Source organism: Oncorhynchus tshawytscha, linkage group LG10, assembly GCF_018296145.1.
Source record: "Oncorhynchus tshawytscha isolate Ot180627B linkage group LG10, Otsh_v2.0, whole genome shotgun sequence".
Lineage (NCBI taxonomy): Eukaryota > Metazoa > Chordata > Actinopteri > Salmoniformes > Salmonidae > Oncorhynchus > Oncorhynchus tshawytscha.
Window position 1 is genome coordinate 7,961,384 of NC_056438.1, and position 18,520 is coordinate 7,979,903.

The 18,520-nt window shown below is 47.4% G+C and overlaps 2 protein-coding genes across 2 annotated transcripts in view; one reads left to right on the forward strand and one right to left on the reverse strand.

Moving 5' to 3' along the window:
• The window catches only part of LOC112259691 (gastrula zinc finger protein XlCGF57.1), a 1,127,091-nt gene that overhangs the window by 629,373 nt on the left and 479,198 nt on the right, over window positions 1-18,520 (forward strand). The window lies entirely within an intron of this gene.
• Window positions 1-18,520, reverse strand: part of LOC121847549 (transmembrane protein 151B-like) — an 83,382-nt gene that overhangs the window by 32,260 nt on the left and 32,602 nt on the right. The window contains exons 2-4 of the mRNA XM_042329290.1: window positions 2,992-3,209; window positions 1,445-1,571; window positions 677-808 (exon numbers count right to left, since the gene is read on the reverse strand). Coding sequence (XP_042185224.1) covers window positions 677-808; window positions 1,445-1,571; window positions 2,992-3,209 — 477 coding nt within the window. The remainder of the gene's footprint in view (window positions 1-676; window positions 809-1,444; window positions 1,572-2,991; window positions 3,210-18,520) is intronic.

Consider the following 18,520-nt stretch of genomic DNA (forward strand, 5'->3'; position numbering starts at 1 on the left):
GTAGTTACAGTCTTGTCTCATTGCTGCAACTCCAGTACGGACTTGGGAGAGGCGTCTTCCGAAACACGACCCAACCAAGCCAAGCCGTACTGCTTCTTGACACAACGCTCGCTTAACCCGGAAGCCAGCCGCACCAATGTGTCGGAGGAAACACCGTACACCTGGCGACCTGGTCAGCGTGCAGTGCGCCCGGCCCGCCACAGGAGTCGCTAGTGCGCGATGGGACAGGAACATCCCTGCCGGCCAAACCCCTCCACTAACCCAGACGACACTGGGCCAATTGCACGCCGCCCCATGGGTCTCCCGGTCGCAGCCAGCAATGACAGAGCCTGGACTCTAACCAGGTTTTCAAGTGTCACAGCTAGCACTGTGATGCAGTGCCTTAGACCACTGCACCTCTCAGAGGCTCTGGAAAATATATTTCACAGTGGTTTAAATGGTGCAATGATTCTCTACACTGTACTAGCTTGTTTTGTCACATAAACTGAAATTAGGCTGAACTATTGAGAGTTTTAGCAACCAGGAAATGATTGATTTCTGCATAGTGCAATTTAAACATTTGAAGCTGAAATCGCAACTGAATAAAGGGGCAATATCGTCAGAGCATTTTGCCCTGGACTTTTAGGGCCCTACCTCAAGCCTCCAGGTGTTCCTCTCCTTCTTTCTTCATGCTCACCTGTGTAGTGGTATAAGCGTCTCCGTTGCGATACCTGGTCACCTGTCTGGTCCGTCTGACGTAGTGGTAACTGATGGCCTTCCACCAGATACAGGGAGTGGCCTGCTGGAGCCTTGTGACACGCTCATACACCTGGAGAAACACACACACACACACACACACACACACACACACTATATATCAAAGTCTACCCAACTCACTCATTTAAACATCCATTGTTCTCTTCACCAAAATCAATTAAATTCCCCCCAAAATAACGTTGGATAGGATAACGTCAGATAGGATAACGTCAGACGGGATAACGTCAGATGGGATAACGTCAGACGGGATGACGTCAGACGGGATAACGTCAGACGGGATAACGTCAGACGGGATAACGTCAGACGGGATAACGTCAGACGGGAGGATAACGACAGACGGGAGGATAACGACAGACGGGAGGATAACGACAGACGGGAGGATAACGACAGACGGGAGGATAACGACAGACGGAAGGATAACGACAGAGAGGAGGATAACGACAGATAGGAGGATAACGACAGATAGGAGGATAACGACAGATAGGAGGATAACGACAGATAGGAGGATAACGACAGATAGGAGGATAACGACAGACAGGAGGATAACGACAGACAGGAGGATAACGACAGACAGGAGGATAACGACAGATGGAAGGATAACGACAGGAGGATAACGTCAGATAGGAGGATAACGACATAGAAGGACTCACAATAAGAGTCCCAACCAAAACAAAAGTCAGTAGCATACCTCTGCCGTCTCTGCGTGAGCCAAAATGGCGGTCTTGGAGTAACAGTGCCAGCATTCCACCAGATACACCACGTACAGCATAGCTAGGAAGGCTAGAGGGATATACACATACCCACTGGAACATGGGCTGTTAGAGGAGGGGGGAGGGAGAGATAGAGAGAGGAGGGGGAGGGAGGGAGAGAGAGAGAGAGAGAGAAGAGGGGAGGGAGAGAGAGAGAGAAGAGGGGGAGAGAGAGAGAAGAGGGGGAGAGAGAGAAGAGGGGGAGAGAGAGAGAGAAGAGGGGGGAGAGAGAGAGAGAAGAGGGGGAGAGAGAGAGAGAAGAGGGGGAGAGGAGAGAGAGAAGAGGGGGAGGGAGAGAGAGAAGAGGGGGAGGGAGAGAGAAGAGGAGGGGAGGGAGAGAGAGAGGAGGGGGGGAGAGAGAGAGAGAGAGGGAGAGAGGGAGAGAGAGAGAGAGGAGGGAGAGAGAGTGAGAGGAGGGGGGGAGGGAGGAGAGAGAGAGAGAGGAGGGGGAGGGAGAGAGAGAGAGTGAGAGGAGGGGGAGGGAGAGAGAGAGAGAGAGGAGGGGGAGGGAGAGAGAGGGAGGGGGAGGGAGAGAGAGAGAGGAGGGGGGGGAGAGAGAGAGAGAGAGGAGGGGGAGGGAGAGAGAGAGAGGAGGGGAGAGAGAGAGAGAGGAGGGAGAGAGAGATGAGGGGAGGGGAAGGGAGAGAGAGGAGGGGGGAGAGAGAGAGAGGAGGGGGAGGGAGAGAGAGAAGAGGGGGGAGGGAGAGGGAGAGGAGGGGGGGAGAGAGAGAGAGATGAGGGGGAGGGAGAAAGAGAGAGAGAAGGGGAGGGAGAAAGAGAGATGAGGGGGAGGGAGAAAGAGAGAGAGAAGGGGGAGGGAGAAAGAGAGATGAGGGGAGGGAGAAAGAGAGAGAGAAGGGGGAGGGAGAAAGAGAGATGAGGGGGAGGGAGAAAGAGAGATGAGGGGGAGGGAGAAAGAGGAGGAGGGAGGGAGGGAGAAAGAGAGAGGAGGGGGTGAGGGGGGGGAGGGAAAGGAGGGAGAGAGAGAGAGAGGAGGGGGAGGGAGGGAGAGAGAGAGAGGAGGGGAGGGAGAGAGAGAGAGGAGGGGGGAGGGCGGAGAAAGGAAGAGAAGAGAGAGAAAGGTCATGTTCATACAAACATAGTCAAACTTTATTTAAACACTTGTGTTAGGGATGTACAGATAGCCACTGGAACACGGGCTGGCTGGAGATAAACACAATCACACTGTGCATTTAACTTTATTTAAACTTCATTTAACATTATTTAAAGTGCATTTAACTTTATTTAAAGTTAATTTAAAGTGCATTTAACATTATTTAAAGTGCATTTAACTTTATTTAAAGTGTATGTAAAATGCCATCAACATTTTCTGACAGCAGTAGAAAGAACAATAAAAGCTATCAAACAAACGAGAAGAATAGATTAACATAGAAAACCCACAAGGTAAAGTATCTTCAGCTGTATAAAAGTCTTTTTAGGGTAGTGGGAGAGGTTTAAGGCCAACGTGACACACACACTAACTAACCTGTCGAGCTGGAGGTGCAGCTGAGGTAAGTCAGGGAAGGTGGTGGCGGACGGAGCCGAGACAACAACATACTCCCCGGAGCCCAGAGCTGGGACACGGCAGACGACACACCAGCCCAGTGAGGTGAAACACCCGTACATGAGGACAGTGAGGAGGAGGCACTTCCAGTAAGACTCACGACACAGAGAGGCAGCCAGGGACTGCTGCAGGGGACGCTGCTATTAGGACAGACAGACAGACAAAAACAAAGGACAGACAGACAGAAACAGAGGACAGACAGACAGACAGAAACAGAGGACAGACAGACAGACAGACAGACAGACAGAAACAGAGGACAGACAGACAGACAGAAACAGAGGAAGACAGACAGACAGAAACAGAAGACAGACAGACAGAAACAGAAGACAGACAGACAGAAACAGAAGACAGACAGACAGAAACAGAGGACAGACAGACAGAAACAGAGGACAGACAGACAGACAGAAACAGAAGACAGACAGACAGAAACAGAAGACAGACAGACAGAAACAGAGGACAGACAGACAGACAGAAACAGAGGACAGACAGACAGACAGAAACAGAGGACAGACAGAAACAGAGGACAGACAGACAGAAACAGAGGACAGACAGACAGACAGAGGAGAGACAGAGACAGACAGACGAGGAAGGGAGGGAGAAGAGAGAGAGAGTTCATATTGAGGAAAGTTATGACCAGGCACTGTTGCTATTGGAGGGAGAGAGGAAGGAAGAAGGCGGGACAGAGAAGCTGCAATACACAACAATAATGGTGTAATACACAATGATAATGGTGTAATACACAACGATAATGGTGTAATACACAACGATAATGGTGCAATACAACGATAATGGTGTAGTACACAGTGATAATGGTGTAACACACAGCGATAATGGTGTAATACACAGCGATAATGGTATAATACACAACGATAATGGTGTAACACACAGCGATAATGGTGTAATACACAGCAATAATGGCGCAATACACAACGACAATGGTGTAGTACACAGTGATAATGGTGTAAAACACAATGATAATGGGACCCTAAACAGTGATAATGGTGTAGTACACAGCGATAATGGTGTAATAAACAACGATAATGGTGTAAAACACAACGATAATGGTGTAATACATACGAATGGGGAACACACAACATGAATTCTGTAATACACAATGATAATGCTGTGATACAACAACGATAATGTTGCGACACACAACAGTAAGGGTGTAATATACAACGATAATGGTGTAATACACCAGTGGTTCCCAAACTTGTTATAGTCCTGTACCCCTTCAAACATTCAACCTCCAGCTGTACCCCATCTAGCACCAGGGTCAGCGCACTCTCAAATTTTGTTTGAAGCATTGTAAGCCTGCCACACACACACACTATACGATACATTTATTAAACAGAAGAATCAGTGTCAGTTTTTGTCACAACCCGGCTCATGGGAAGTGACAAAGAGCTATTATATGATCAGGGCATAAATAATAATATAATAATAATCAATAATTTTGCTCTTTATTTAACCATCTTACATAGAAAACTTTATTTGTTCATCAAAAGTTGTGAATAACTCACCACAGGTTTATGAGAAGGGTGTGTTTAAAATGATGCACATAACTCTGCAATGTTGGGTTGTACTGGAGAGAGTCTCAGTCTTAAATCATTTCCCACACACTTTTTCTGTGCCTGTATTTAGTTTTCATGCTAGTGAGGGCTGAGTGAGGGCTGAGAATCCACTCACACATAGGTACGTGGTTGCAAAGGGAATCAGTGTCTTAACAGTGCGATTTGCCAAGGCAGGATACTCTGAGCGCAGCCCTATCCAGAAATCTGTCAGTGCTTTCTGATTAAATTCAATTTTCACAGAACCGCTTGTTGCAATTTCGATGAGGCTCTCTTGTTCAGATCGGTAAGTGGACTGGAGGCAGGGCATGAAAGGGATAACGAATCCAGTTGTTTGTGTCGTCCATTTTGGGAAAGTACCTGTGTAATTGCTCACCCAACTCACTCAGGTGCTTCCCTGTATCACATTTGACATTGTCCTTAAAACTTGAGTTCATTTGCACACAATAAATCATACAATGATGGAAAGACCTGTGTGTTGTCCTTGTTAATGCAGACAGAGAAGAACTCCAACTTCTTAATTACAGCCTGAATTTTGTCCCGCAAGTTGAATATAGTTGTAGAGACGCCCTGTAATCCTAGATTCAGATCATTCAGGCGAGAAAAAGCATCACCCAGCATCAGGCCAGTCGTGTGAGAAACTCGTCATCATGCAAGCGGTCAGACAAGTGAAAATTATGGTCAGTAAAGAAATGTTAAGCTCATCTCTCAATTCAAAAAAACGTGTCAATACTTTGCCCCTTGACAACCAGCACACCTCTGTATGCTGTAAAAGTGTTACATGGTCGCTGCCCATATCATGACATAGTGTAGGAAATACACAAGAGTTCAGGGGCCTTGCTTTAACAAAGTTAACCATTTTCACTGTAGTGTCCAAAACGTCTTTCAACCTGTCAGGCATTCCTTTGGCAGCAAGAGCCTCTCGGTGGATGCTGACCACAGATATTGAGGTACCAGAAGATGGACCTGAACTGAATGGTAACCAGCATAACAATCTTACAATCCAAGGTATGGACATCTTTCCCATATTCCTGTCAGTCTGGGAATACCGGAAATACTGTAAACTGTACAGATACCCATAGGTTTATTAGAGGAATACTGTAAACTGTATAGATACCCAGAGGTTTAGTAGAGGAATACTGTAAACTGTATAGATACCCATAGGTTTAGTAGAGGAGAGGAATACTGTAAACTGTATAGATACCCATAGGTTTAGTAGAGGAGAGGAATACTGTAAACTGTATAGATACCCATAGGTTTAGTAGAGGAATACTGTAAACTGTATAGATACCCATAGGTTTGGTAGAGGAGAGGAATACTGTAAAGATACCCATAGGTTTAGTAGAGGAATACTGTAAACTGTATAGATACCCATAGGTTTAGTAGAGGAGAGGAATACTGTAAACTGTATAGATACCCATAGGTTTAGTAGAGGAATACTGTAAACTGTATAGATACCCATAGGTTTGGTAGAGGAGAGGAATACTGTAAACTGTACAGATAAGAGCCTCTCGGTGGATGCTGCAGTGTACCCAAGAGCCTCTCGGTGGATGCTGCATTGTACCCAAGAGCCTCTCGGTGGATGCTGCAGTGTACCCAAGTGGCGTCGGGAGAAACTGCTTGCACGCGCGTTACCACTCCACTATGTCTCCCTGTCATGGCTTTTACAACATCAGTACAGATACCAACACATCTTGACCACCAAAGTCCATTTGATGTCACAAAGCTGTCCAGTACATTAAAAATATCCTCTCCTGTTATCCTGTTGTCCTGGTTTGCAGAAGAGTATGTTTTCCTTAATTGACTCTCCCATAAACGTAACAGACATATACCAGGAGCTGTGCCAGGCCCGCCACGTCTGTTGACTCATCCAGCTTTAACAGACATATACCAGGAGCTGTGCCAGGCCCGCCACGTCTGTTGACTCATCCAGCTGTAACAGACATGTACCAGGAGCTGTGCCAGGCCTGTTGACTCATCCAGCTTTAACAGACATATACCAGGAGCTGTGCCAGGCCCGCCACGTCTGTTGACTCATCCAGCTTTAACAGACATATACCAGGAGCTGTGCCAGGCCCGCCACGTCTGTTGACTCATTCAGCTGTAACAGACATGTACCAGGAGCTGTGCCAGGCCTGTTGACTCATCCAGCTGTAACAGACATGTACCAGGAGCTGTGCCAGGCCCGCCACGTCTGTTGACTCATCCAGCTTTAACAGACATGTACCAGGAGCTGTGCCAGGCCCGCCACGTCTGTTGACTCATCCAGCTGTAACAGACATGTACCAGGAGCTGTGCCAGGCCTGCCAGGAGCTGTGCCAGGTCTGTTGACTCATCCAGCTGTAACAGACATGTACCAGGAGCTGTGCCAGGCCCGCCACGTCTGTTGACTCATCCAGCTGTAACAGACATGTACCAGGAGCTGTGCCAGGCCCGCCACGCTCTGTGGACTCATCCAGCTGTAACAGACATGTACCAGGAGCTGTGCCAGGCCCGCCACGTCTGTTGACTCATCCAGCTGTAACAGACATGTACCAGGAGCTGTGCCAGGCCCACCACGTCTGTTGACTCATCCAGCTGTAACAGACATGTACCAGGAGCTGTGCCAGGCCTGTTGACTCATCCAGCTGTAACAGACATGTACCAGGAGCTGTGCCAGGCCTGTTGACTCATCCAGCTGTAACAGACATGTACCAGGAGCTGTGCCAGGCCCGCCACGTCTGTTGACTCATCCAGCTGTAACAGACATGTACCAGGAGCTGTGCCAGGCCCGCCAGGACGTCTGTTGACTCATCCAGCTGTAACAGACATGTACCAGGAGCTGTGCCAGGTCTGTTGACTCATCCAGCTGTAACAGACATGTACCAGGAGCTGTGCCAGCTGTAACAGACCAGGAGCGCCACGTCTGTTGACTCATCCAGCTGTAACAGACATGTACCAGGAGCTGTGCCAGGTCTGTTGACTCATCCAGCTGTAACAGACATGTACCAGGAGCTGTGCCAGGCCTGTTGACTCATCCAGCTGTAACAGACATGTACCAGGAGCTGTGCCACGTCTGTTGACTCATCCAGCTGTAACAGACATGTACCAGGAGCTGTGCCACGTCTGTTGACTCATCCAGCTGTAACAGACATGTACCAGGAGCTGTGCCACGTCTGTTGACTCATCCAGCTGTAACAGACATGTACCAGGAGCTGTGCCACGTCTGTTGACTCATCCAGCTGTAACAGACATGTACCAGGAGCTGTGCCACGTCTGTTGACTCATCCAGCTGTAACAGACATGTACCAGGAGCTGTGCCACGTCTGTTGACTCATCCAGCTGTAACAGACATGTACCAGGAGCTGTGCCAGGCCTGTTGACTCATCCAGCTGTAACAGACATATACCAGGAGCTGTGCCAGGCCTGTTGACTCATCCAGCTGTAACAGACATGTACCAGGAGCTGTGCCAGGCCAGGAGCGCCACGTCTGTTGACTCATCCAGCTGTAACAGACATGTACCAGGAGCTGTGCCACGTCTGTTGACTCATCCAGCTGTAACAGACATGTACCAGGAGCTGTGCCAGGTCTGTTGACTCATCCAGCTGTAACAGACATGTACCAGGAGCTGTGCCAGGCCTGTTGACTCATCCAGCTGTAACAGACATGTACCAGGAGCTGTGCCAGGCCCGCCAGGAGCTGTGCCAGGTCTGTTGACTCATCCGTCTGTTGACTCATCCAGCTGTAACAGACATGTACCAGGAGCTGTGCCAGGCCTGTTGACTCATCCAGCTGTAACAGACATGTACCAGGAGCTGTGCCAGGTCTGACTCATCCAGCTGTAACAGACATATACCAGGAGCTGTGCCAGGTCTGTTGACTCATCCAGCTGTAACAGACATGTACCAGGAGCTGTGCCAGGTCTGTTGACTCATCCAGCTGTAACAGACATGTACCAGGAGCTGTGCCAGGTCTGTTGACTCATCCAGCTGTAACAGACATGTACCAGGAGCTGTGCCAGGCCCGCCACGTCTGTTGACTCATCCAGCTGTAACAGACATGTACCAGGAGCTGTGCCACGTCTGTTGACTCATCCAGCTGTAACAGACATGTACCAGGAGCTGTGCCAGGCCCGCCACGTCTGTTGACTCATCCAGCTGTAACAGACATGTACCAGGAGCTGTGCCACTGTCTGTTGACTCATCCAGCTGTAACAGACATGTACCAGGAGCTGTGCCAGGCCCGCCACGTCTGTTGACTCATCCAGCTGTAACAGACATGTACCAGGAGCTGTGACATGTACCAGGAGCTGTGCCACGTCTGTTGACTCATCCAGCTGTAACAGACATGTACCAGGAGCTGTGCCAGGCCCGCCACGTCTGTTGACTCATCCAGCTGTAACAGACATGTACCAGGAGCTGTGCCAGGCCTGTTGACTCATCCAGCTGTAACAGACATGTACCAGGAGCTGTGCCACGTCTGTTGACTCATCCAGCTGTAACAGACATGTACCAGGAGCTGTGCCAGGCCCGCCACGTCTGTTGACTCATCCAGCTGTAACAGACATGTACCAGGAGCTGTGCCAGGCCTGTTGACTCATCCAGCTGTAACAGACATGTACCAGGAGCTGTGCCACGTCTGTTGACTCATCCAGCTGTAACAGACATGTACCAGGAGCTGTGCCAGGCCCGCCACGTCTGTTGACTCATCCAGCTGTAACAGACATGTACCAGGAGCTGTGCCAGGCCTGTTGACTCATCCAGCTGTAACAGACATGTACCAGGAGCTGTGCCAGGTCTGTTGACTCATCCAGCTGTAACAGACATGTACCAGGAGCTGTCCAGCCAGACATGTACCAGGAGCTGTGCCAGGCCTGTTGACTCATCCAGCTGTAACAGACATGTACCAGGAGCTGTGCCAGGTCTGTTGACTCATCCAGCTGTAACAGACATGTACCAGGAGCTGTGCCAGGCCTGTTGACTCATCCAGCTGTAACAGACATAACAGACATGTACCAGGAGCTGTGCCAGGAGCTGTGCCAGGTCTGTTGACTCATCCAGCTGTAACAGACATGTACCAGGAGCTGTGCCAGGCCTGTTGACTCATCCAGCTGTAACAGACATGTACCAGGAGCTGTGCCAGGCCTGTTGACTCATCCAGCTGTAACAGACATGTACCAGGAGCTGTGCCAGGCCTGTTGACTCATCCAGCTGTAACAGACATATACCAGGAGCTGTGCCAGGCCTGTTGACTCATCCAGCTGTAACAGACATATACCAGGAGCTGTGCCAGGCCTGTTGACTCATCCAGGTACCAGGAGCTGTTGACTCATCCAGCTGTAACAGACATATACCAGGAGCTGTTCCACATCTGTTGACTCATCCAGCTGTAACAGACATATACCAGGAGCTGTTCCACATCTGTTGACTCATCCAGCTGTAACAGACATGTACCAGGAGCTGTGCCACGTCTGTTGACTCATCCAGCTGTAACAGACATATACCAGGAGCTGTGCCAGGCCTGTTGACTCATCCAGCTGTAACAGACATGTACCAGGAGCTGTGCCAGGTCTGTTGACTCATCCAGCTGTAACAGACATATACCAGGAGCTGTGCCAGGTCTGTTGACTCATCCAGCTGTAACAGACATGTACCAGGAGCTGTGCCAGGCCTGTTGACTCATCCAGCTGTAACAGACATGTACCAGGAGCTGTGCCAGGTCTGTTGACTCATCCAGCTGTAACAGACATGTACCAGGAGCTGTGCCAGGCCTGTTGACTCATCCAGCTGTAACAGACATGTACCAGGAGCTGTGCCAGGTCTGTTGACTCATCCAGCTGTAACAGACATGTACCAGGAGCTGTGCCAGGCCTGTTGACTCATCCAGCTGTAACAGACATGTACCAGGAGCATGTACCAGGAGCTGTGCCAGGCCTGTTGACTCATCCAGCTGTAACAGACATGTACCAGGAGCTGTGCTAGGTCTGTTGACTCATCCAGCTGTAACAGACATATACCAGGAGCTGTGCCAGGTCTGTGGACTCATCCAGCTGTAACAGACATGTACCAGGAGCTGTGCCAGGCCAATTCACTGGCTTGTTTGCTGTAATTGTTTAAAACATCTCCTGCCATGTCACTGATGCGTCGTGAAACAGTGTTGTTTGATGAAGGCGTTGTCTGTATAGATTTGTGGGCCTTTTCCCCCAGCATTGTCCCAGCCATATCCACTGCAGCAGGAAGAATGAAGTCCCCTACAATAGTATGGGGCTTGTCTGTCCTAGCCAGTCCTCTACAATAGTATGGGGCTTGTCTGTCCTAGCCAGTCCTCTACAATAGTATGGGGCTTGTCTGTCCTAGCCAGTCCTCTACAATAGTATGGGGCTTGCCTGTCCTAGCCACTCCTCTACAATAGTATGGGGCTTGTCTGTCCTAGCCAGTCCTCTACAATAGTATGGGGCTTGCCTGTCCTAGCCACTCCTCTACAATAGTATGAGGCTTGTCTGTCCTAGCCACTCCTCTACAATAGTATGAGGCTTGTCTGTCCTAGCCACTCCTCTACAATAGTATGAGGCTTGCCTGTCCTAGCCACTCGGTAGCTCACCATATAAGATGCTTCTAGCCCCTTCTTATTAATGGTATCTGTTGTTTTATACATGTCTTACTACTATTATTAAAGGCCTCTTTATTCTCGCTCCAAAAACTCCTGTAGCTTATTTTTCAAAATGTCATGTTTCATTTCTAAATGTCTGCGCAAGAGTGAAGGTTTCCTGTGAGAGAGTAAAGGTTCATGTGATTGGATGAGTAACAGGAGTTAATGTGATTGGATGAGTAACGGTGAATGTGATTGGATGAGTAACAGTTAATGTGATTGGATAGTAACAGGTGAATGTGATTGGATGAGTATACCAGGAGTTCATGTGATTGGATGAGTAACGGTTCATGTGATTGGATGAGTAACGGTGTGATTGGATGAGTAACAGGGTGTGATTGGATGAGTAACGGTTCATGTGATTGGATGAGTAACAGTTAATGTGATTGGATGCAGGCCTGTAATCCAGTAACAGGAGCTGTGAATGTGATTGGATGAGTAACGGTTAATGTGATTGGATGAGTAACAGTGTTGGTGAATGTGACTGGATGAGTAACAGGGTGAATGTGATTGGATGAGTATGGGGTTCGTGTGATTGGATGAGTACAAACTAGGTTACAATAGTATGTGATTGGATCCTCTACAATAGTATGGGGCTTTCTGTGTGATTGGATGAGTACGGGGCTTGTGATTGGATGAGTAACTTGCCTGTGAATCTACGGATGAGTAACTTGGTGAATGTGATTGGATGAGTAACTTGTCTGTTAATGTGATTGGATGAGTAACGGTGAATGTGATTGGATGAGTAACGGTTCATGTGATTGGATGAGTAACTGTTCATGTGATTGGATGAGCCACTTCTCTACAACGGTGTGATTGGATGAGTAACGGTGTGATTGGATGAGTAACGGTTCATGTGATTGGATGAGTAACAGTTAATGTGATTGGATGAGTAACGGTGAATGTGATTGGATGAGTAAATAGTTAATGTGATTGGATGAGTAACGGTGAATGTGACTGGATGAGTAACGGTGAATGTGATTGGATGAGTCCTGTAGTTCATGTGATTGGATGAGTAACGGTTTCTGTGTGATTGGATGAGTAACAGTTCATGTGATTGGATGAGTAACGGTGTGATTGGATGTTAACGGTTAATGTGATTGGATGAGTAACGGTGAATGTGATCGGATGAGTAACGGTTCATGTGATCGGATGAGTAACGGTGAATGTGATTGGATGAGTAACGGTGAATGTGATTGGATGAGTAACGGTGAATGTGATTGGATGAGTAACGGTGAATGTGATTGGATGAGTAACGGTGAATGTGATTGGATGAGTAACGGTGAATGTGATTGGATGAGTAACGGTGAATGTGATTGGATGAGTAACGGTGAATGTGATTGGATGAGTAACGGTTCATGTGATTGGATGAGTAACGGTTCATGTGATTGGATGAGTAACGTGAATGTGATTGGATGAGTAACGTGAATGTGATTGGATGAGTAACGTGAATGTGATTGGATGAGTAACGGTGAATGTGATTGGATGAGTAACGGTGAATGTGATTGGATGAGTAACGGTGAATGTGATTGGATGAGTAACGGTGAATGTGATTGGATGAGTAACGGTGAATGTGATTGGATGAGTAACGGTGAATGTGATTGGATGAGTAACGGTGAATGTGATTGGATGAGTAACGGTGAATGTGAGTGGATGTTAATTATTTGACATTGTGTTGTTATTTCGCTGAACACTAGATAGTTGAATTTAATTCTAGATGGTTTCCTTTTATTTTTGGCAGTGAAACGAGGCAACTCAGGCGAAAACTCAGGCGAAAAAACCCTCACTCAAATGTATGGAAAATGTTATTTAAAAAAAATATATAATAATTTAAGTGAATTATTTGTGGAACCCCCGACGACATGCGTACCCCAGTAATACACAATGACAAAAGGTAATGGTGGACTGAACGTAGTTATGTGGAGCACCTCAAGATAAAAACATAATATTCAACATCGACAAGTTAGACTAAATATTAGCACTACACAATCTGGTGGGGGATAACCTTCAATCTGGATAACAACACAAAAACAAATCTTAAAACGAGACATTTATCAAAAAATATTACGAAAACAAGCAACGCCCCAAACATGACGGAGAGTTAGACAGGGGAACCGATTTCAAAACGGAAACGTGACTCTTCTACAGACACAGACGATTTAATATGTTCACCAAAGGTCGAAACCGATCTGTTAAAATCAATAAATGACAAACTGGGTATACTTGAATTAGTCAGTAAGGATATAAAAGAGTTTAAGGCCTCGAGATGAGTGATGAAAAAGCTGCGACACTGGAGAAGGAAACAAACAGGCTAAAAGGGACAGTCAATAAGATTGAAACCGAAGTTTATTAACTTACAAAGGAGAACACCGTTCTGAGAGAAGCCTTACTGGACATACAGACTAGATCCATGAGAGAGAATCTGGTACCTACAGGTATCCAAGAGAAAGAAGGAGACGATCCTGAGTGTGTAGTTAGAGAGTTCCTCCTTTACAGCGCTTCAGATCCCACGCCAAGCTATCGACAAAATCCAACTCGAATGTGTAGACCGCTTCGTACAGAGAGGGCAGAGGTATGAACGACCAATCGTTGCTAAATTTGCTTCATTTAAAGATAAGATAATGGTTAAAAGCCTGGGTAAAAGACTTGCTGGGAACAAAATTGTCATGAATGACCAGTTCCCGAAGGAAGTTGCAGAACGGCGTAAAATTCTGTATCCAATTTTCAAGGAAAATAGATTAAAAGGGAAACGAGTAGCTCTCGTCGTCGATAAACTATATATCGATAACCAGTTGTTCAGAGACACAACGACTACTCCATGGATATTTTTAAAAAACGACAAAGTTCTTATAGATGAGGAAAATAATGAAACACAATTCTAGCCCGGTTATGGATTGTAACAATACAATAACAAATATAGCTTTACTTATATATCTTCAAATATAACTAATTGGGACACAAAAGCACTAATTCAACGTGGTCAAGATTTTTTTTTAAAACTCAGTAAACAGAAGGCACAGTATGTGTAGATGGTGTGGTGTGTGTTTTTGTTGGTGTTGAGTGAGAAAGGAAATGGTTGCATATCCCAGAACCAATGTATTGCTCTGAACGGGGGTGTGAGAGAGCTTTCAATGTTGTTCAGATGATGGATATACTTTTATCATTTTATTTTTTACAACTTTTTATCATGAATTATACATCTTATTTATTGTCCTATCATGGTGGAACAGCGTTTTAAAATAAATTATACATTTATTTATTGTCCTATTATTGTGACCCTGGTGGCACAAAATCAAAAGTCTGACTGCGTGGAGATGCTTGGGGATATGGTCACTACGGGGGACTGTGTTGTGGGTGTTTCAGGGAATATGGTCACTACGGGGGACTGTGTCGTGGGTGTTTCTGGGGATATGGTCACTACGGGGGACTGTGTTGTGGGTGTTTCTGGGAATATGGTCACTACGGGGGACTGTGTTGTGGGTGTTTCTGGGAATATGGTCACTACGGGGGACTGTGTTGTGGGTGTTTCTGGGAATATGGTCACTACGGGGGACTGTGTTGTGGGTGTTTCTGGGAATATGGTCACTACGGGGGACTGTGTTGTGGGTGTTTCTGGGAATATGGTCAGTACGGGGGACTGTGTTGTGGGTGTTTCAGGGGATATGGTCAGTACGGGGGCCTGTGTTGTGGGTGTTTCTGGGAAAAGGTGTACATTTGACCTCCATCATCTAGGACGTGACAATGGTAAATACAATCTCTAATAAAATCTCTCCATTTCTGCCCAGGTAAGGGGTCAGGTAAGGGGCCAGGTAAGGGGCCAGGTAAGAGGTCAGGTAAGGGGTTAAAATTAAGACAGTTGGTTGGGGTCAGGTAAGGGGTTAAGATTAGGACAGTTGGTTGGGGTCAGGTAAGGGGTTAAGATTAGGACAGTTGGTTGGGGTCAGGTAAGGGGTCAGGTAAGGGGTTAAGATTAGGACAGTTGGCTGGTACCCCTTACCTGACCCCAACCAACTGCCCTAATCCTAACCACCATCTTAACCCCAGATTAAGGTTAAATTATGTACCGTGCCAACAGTTCTGATCATAAAGACATGTCCTCTCTGACGTGACCATCTTGTACCTACCGCAAAAACAGACACAATGACCTAAAAGCACATGGCTGCAGTGTGTGTGTGCTGAATTCAGTACTGTATATGATAATTCAATACCTTATCTATCCATCATGGGCCAAGTGCACTAGCACACACACACACACACACACACACACACACACTCTCTCTCTCTCTAAGTGCTTGTTATAAAACCCACTATCCCCTAGCAGAGAGACGTCATAGCCGGGACAGACATAATGTTTTCATGCTGCCAGGAGAAAAGCAGACCTGCCTGAAGTGCCTTTAGCCTTACCTCAACTAGCCTCAGCACACGGTACCGGTACCCCCTGTTTATAGCCTCGTTATTGTTATTTTATTGTATTGTATTACTTTTAATAATTCTTTACTTTAGTTTATTTGGTAAATATTTTCTTCTTGAACTGCACTGTTGGTTAAACTTCTCGGTGACTGGGGGGCAGTATTGGGTAGCTTGGATGAAAAAGGTGTTTAGAGTAAACCTCCTGCTACTCAGCCATTAAAGCTAGAATATGCATGTAATTAGCATATTTGGATAGAAAACACTCTGAAGTTGCTTAAACTGTTTGAACATCCAGTAACAGTAACGTCCAGTAACAGTAACGTCCAGTAACGTCCAGTAACGGTAACGTCCAGTAAGGTCCAGTAACAGTAACGTCCAGTAACAGTAACGTCCAGTAACAGTAACGCCCAGTAACGCCCAGTAACAGTAACGCAGTAACAGTAACGTCAGTAACAGTAACAGTAACATCCAGTAACAGTAACGTCCCAGTAACAGTAACGTCCAGTAACAGTAACGTCCAGTAACAGTAACATCCAGTAACAGTAACATCCAGTAACAGTAACGCCCAGTAACAGTAACGCCCAGTAACAGTAACGTCCAGTAAGTAACATCCAGTAACGCCCGTCCAGTAACAGTAACGTCCAGTAACAGTAACGTCCCAGTAACAGTAACGTCCAGTAACAGTAACGCCCAGTAACAGTAACGCCCAGTAACGCCCAGTAACGTCCAGTAACAATAACGTCCAGTAACAGTAACGTCCAGTAACGTCCAGTAACAGTAGGAAGTCACGTCCAGTAACGTCATTGGTCACATACCAGTAACGTCCAGTAACAGTAACGTCCCAGTAACAGTAACGTAGTAGTGACCAGTGTTCCACTATTATAGTGACCAGTGTTCCATTATTAAAGTGGCCAGTGTTCCATTATTAAAGTGGCCAGTGTTCCACTATTATAGTGACCAGTGTTCCACTATTATAGTGACCAGTGTTCCATTATTATAGTGACCAGTGTTCCATTATTAAAGTGGCCAGTGTTCCATTATTAAAGTGACCAGTGTTCCATTATTAAAGTGACCAGTGTTCCATGTCTATGTATTTGGGGCAGCAGCCTCTAAGGTGCAGGGTTACGTAACCGGGTCAAAGCAGCCTAGTGATGGCTGTTTAACAGTCTGATGGCCTTGAGATAGAAGCTGTTTTTTCAGTCTCTCGGTCCCAGCTTTGATGCACCTGTACTGACCTCGCCTTCTGGATGACAGCGGGGTGAACAGGCAGTGGCTCGGGTGGTTTTTGGCCTTCCTGTGACATCGGGTGCTGTAGGTGTCCTGGAGGGCAGGTCGTTTGCCCCCCTGGTGATGTGTTGTGCAGACCTCACTACACTCTGGAGAGCCTTATGGTTGTGGGCGGAGCAGTTGCCGTACCAGGCGGTGATACAGCCCGACAGGATGCTCTCGATTGTGCATCTGTAAACGTTTGTGAGGGTGCCAAGCTGAATTTCTTCAGCCTCCTGAAGAACTAGAGCCTTCCTTCTTCCCCTTGGTGGAAGGGGGGGATCTCCTTAAATATACAGTACAAATACTCGGGATCTCGAGAACCCCTCTTCCATTCGCTGAGCTGTTGACAGACAAACTGGAACACCCTGCAGGCTTTTGTTGTGTTGGTATTGTGATGATTCATTCACAAACTCCCACTGTTGCATGTCAGCCAGCAGGACCTGGAGAATCTGTTTCAGGCAGACCTGAGTTTAAAAAAGTATTTTTTTTTAATTAAAAAATACTTGAATTGCGCTCGATTACTCGCAATGGGAACCAATCAATTAGTCTCCCTGCCTTCCAGGCACTCCAGGCAGGCTACATCAAACGCTCAATAAGTATTGGAAAGAAAATAAGTTTGAACCAAGTCCAGATGTCCAGCCAGCGCTACTGTCCTTCTCTCTCTCTCTCTAGCTCCAACCCCGTGACAACCAGCGCTACTGTCCTTCTCTCTCTCTCTCTAGCTCCAACCCCGTGACAACCAGCGCTACTGTCCTTCTCTCTCTCTAGCTCCAACCCCGTGACAGCCAGCGCTACTGTCCTTCTCTCTCTCTTTCTCTAGCTCCAACCCCGTGACAGCCAGCGCTACTGTCCTTCTCTCTCTCTAGCTCCAACCCCGTGACAGCCAGCGCTACTGTCCTCTCTCTCTCTCTCTCTCTCTAGCTCCAACCCCGTGACAGCCAGCACTATGTCCTTCTCTCTCTCTCTAGCTCCAACCCCGTGACAGCCAGCACTATGTCCTTCTCTCTCTCTCTAGCTCCAACCCCGTGACAGCCAGCGCTACTGTCCTTCTCTCTCTCTCTCTCTAGCTCCAACCCCGTGACAGCCAGCGCTACTGTCCTTCTCTCTCTCTCTCTAGCTCCAACCCCGTGACAGCCAGCACTATGTCCTCTCTCTCTCTCTCTATAGCTCCAACCCCGTGACAGCCAGCACTATGTCTCTCTCTCTCTCTCTATAGCTCCAACCCCGTGACAGCCAGCACTATGTCCTCTCTCTTTCTCTCTAGTTCCAACCCCGTGACAGCCAGCACTATGTCCTTCTCTCTCTCTCTCTAGCTCCAACCCCGTGACAGCCAGCACTATGTCCTTCTCTCTCGAGCTCCAACCCCGTGACAGCCAGCACTATGTCCTCTCTCTCTCTCTATAGCTCCAACCCCGTGACAGCCAGCACTATGTCCTTCTCTCTCTCTCTCTATAGCTCCAACCCCGTGACAGCCAGCGCTACTGTCCTTCTCTCTCTCTCTCTAGCTCCAACCCCGTGACAGCCAGCACTATGTCCTCTCTCTTTCTCTCTAGTTCCAACCCCGTGACAGCCA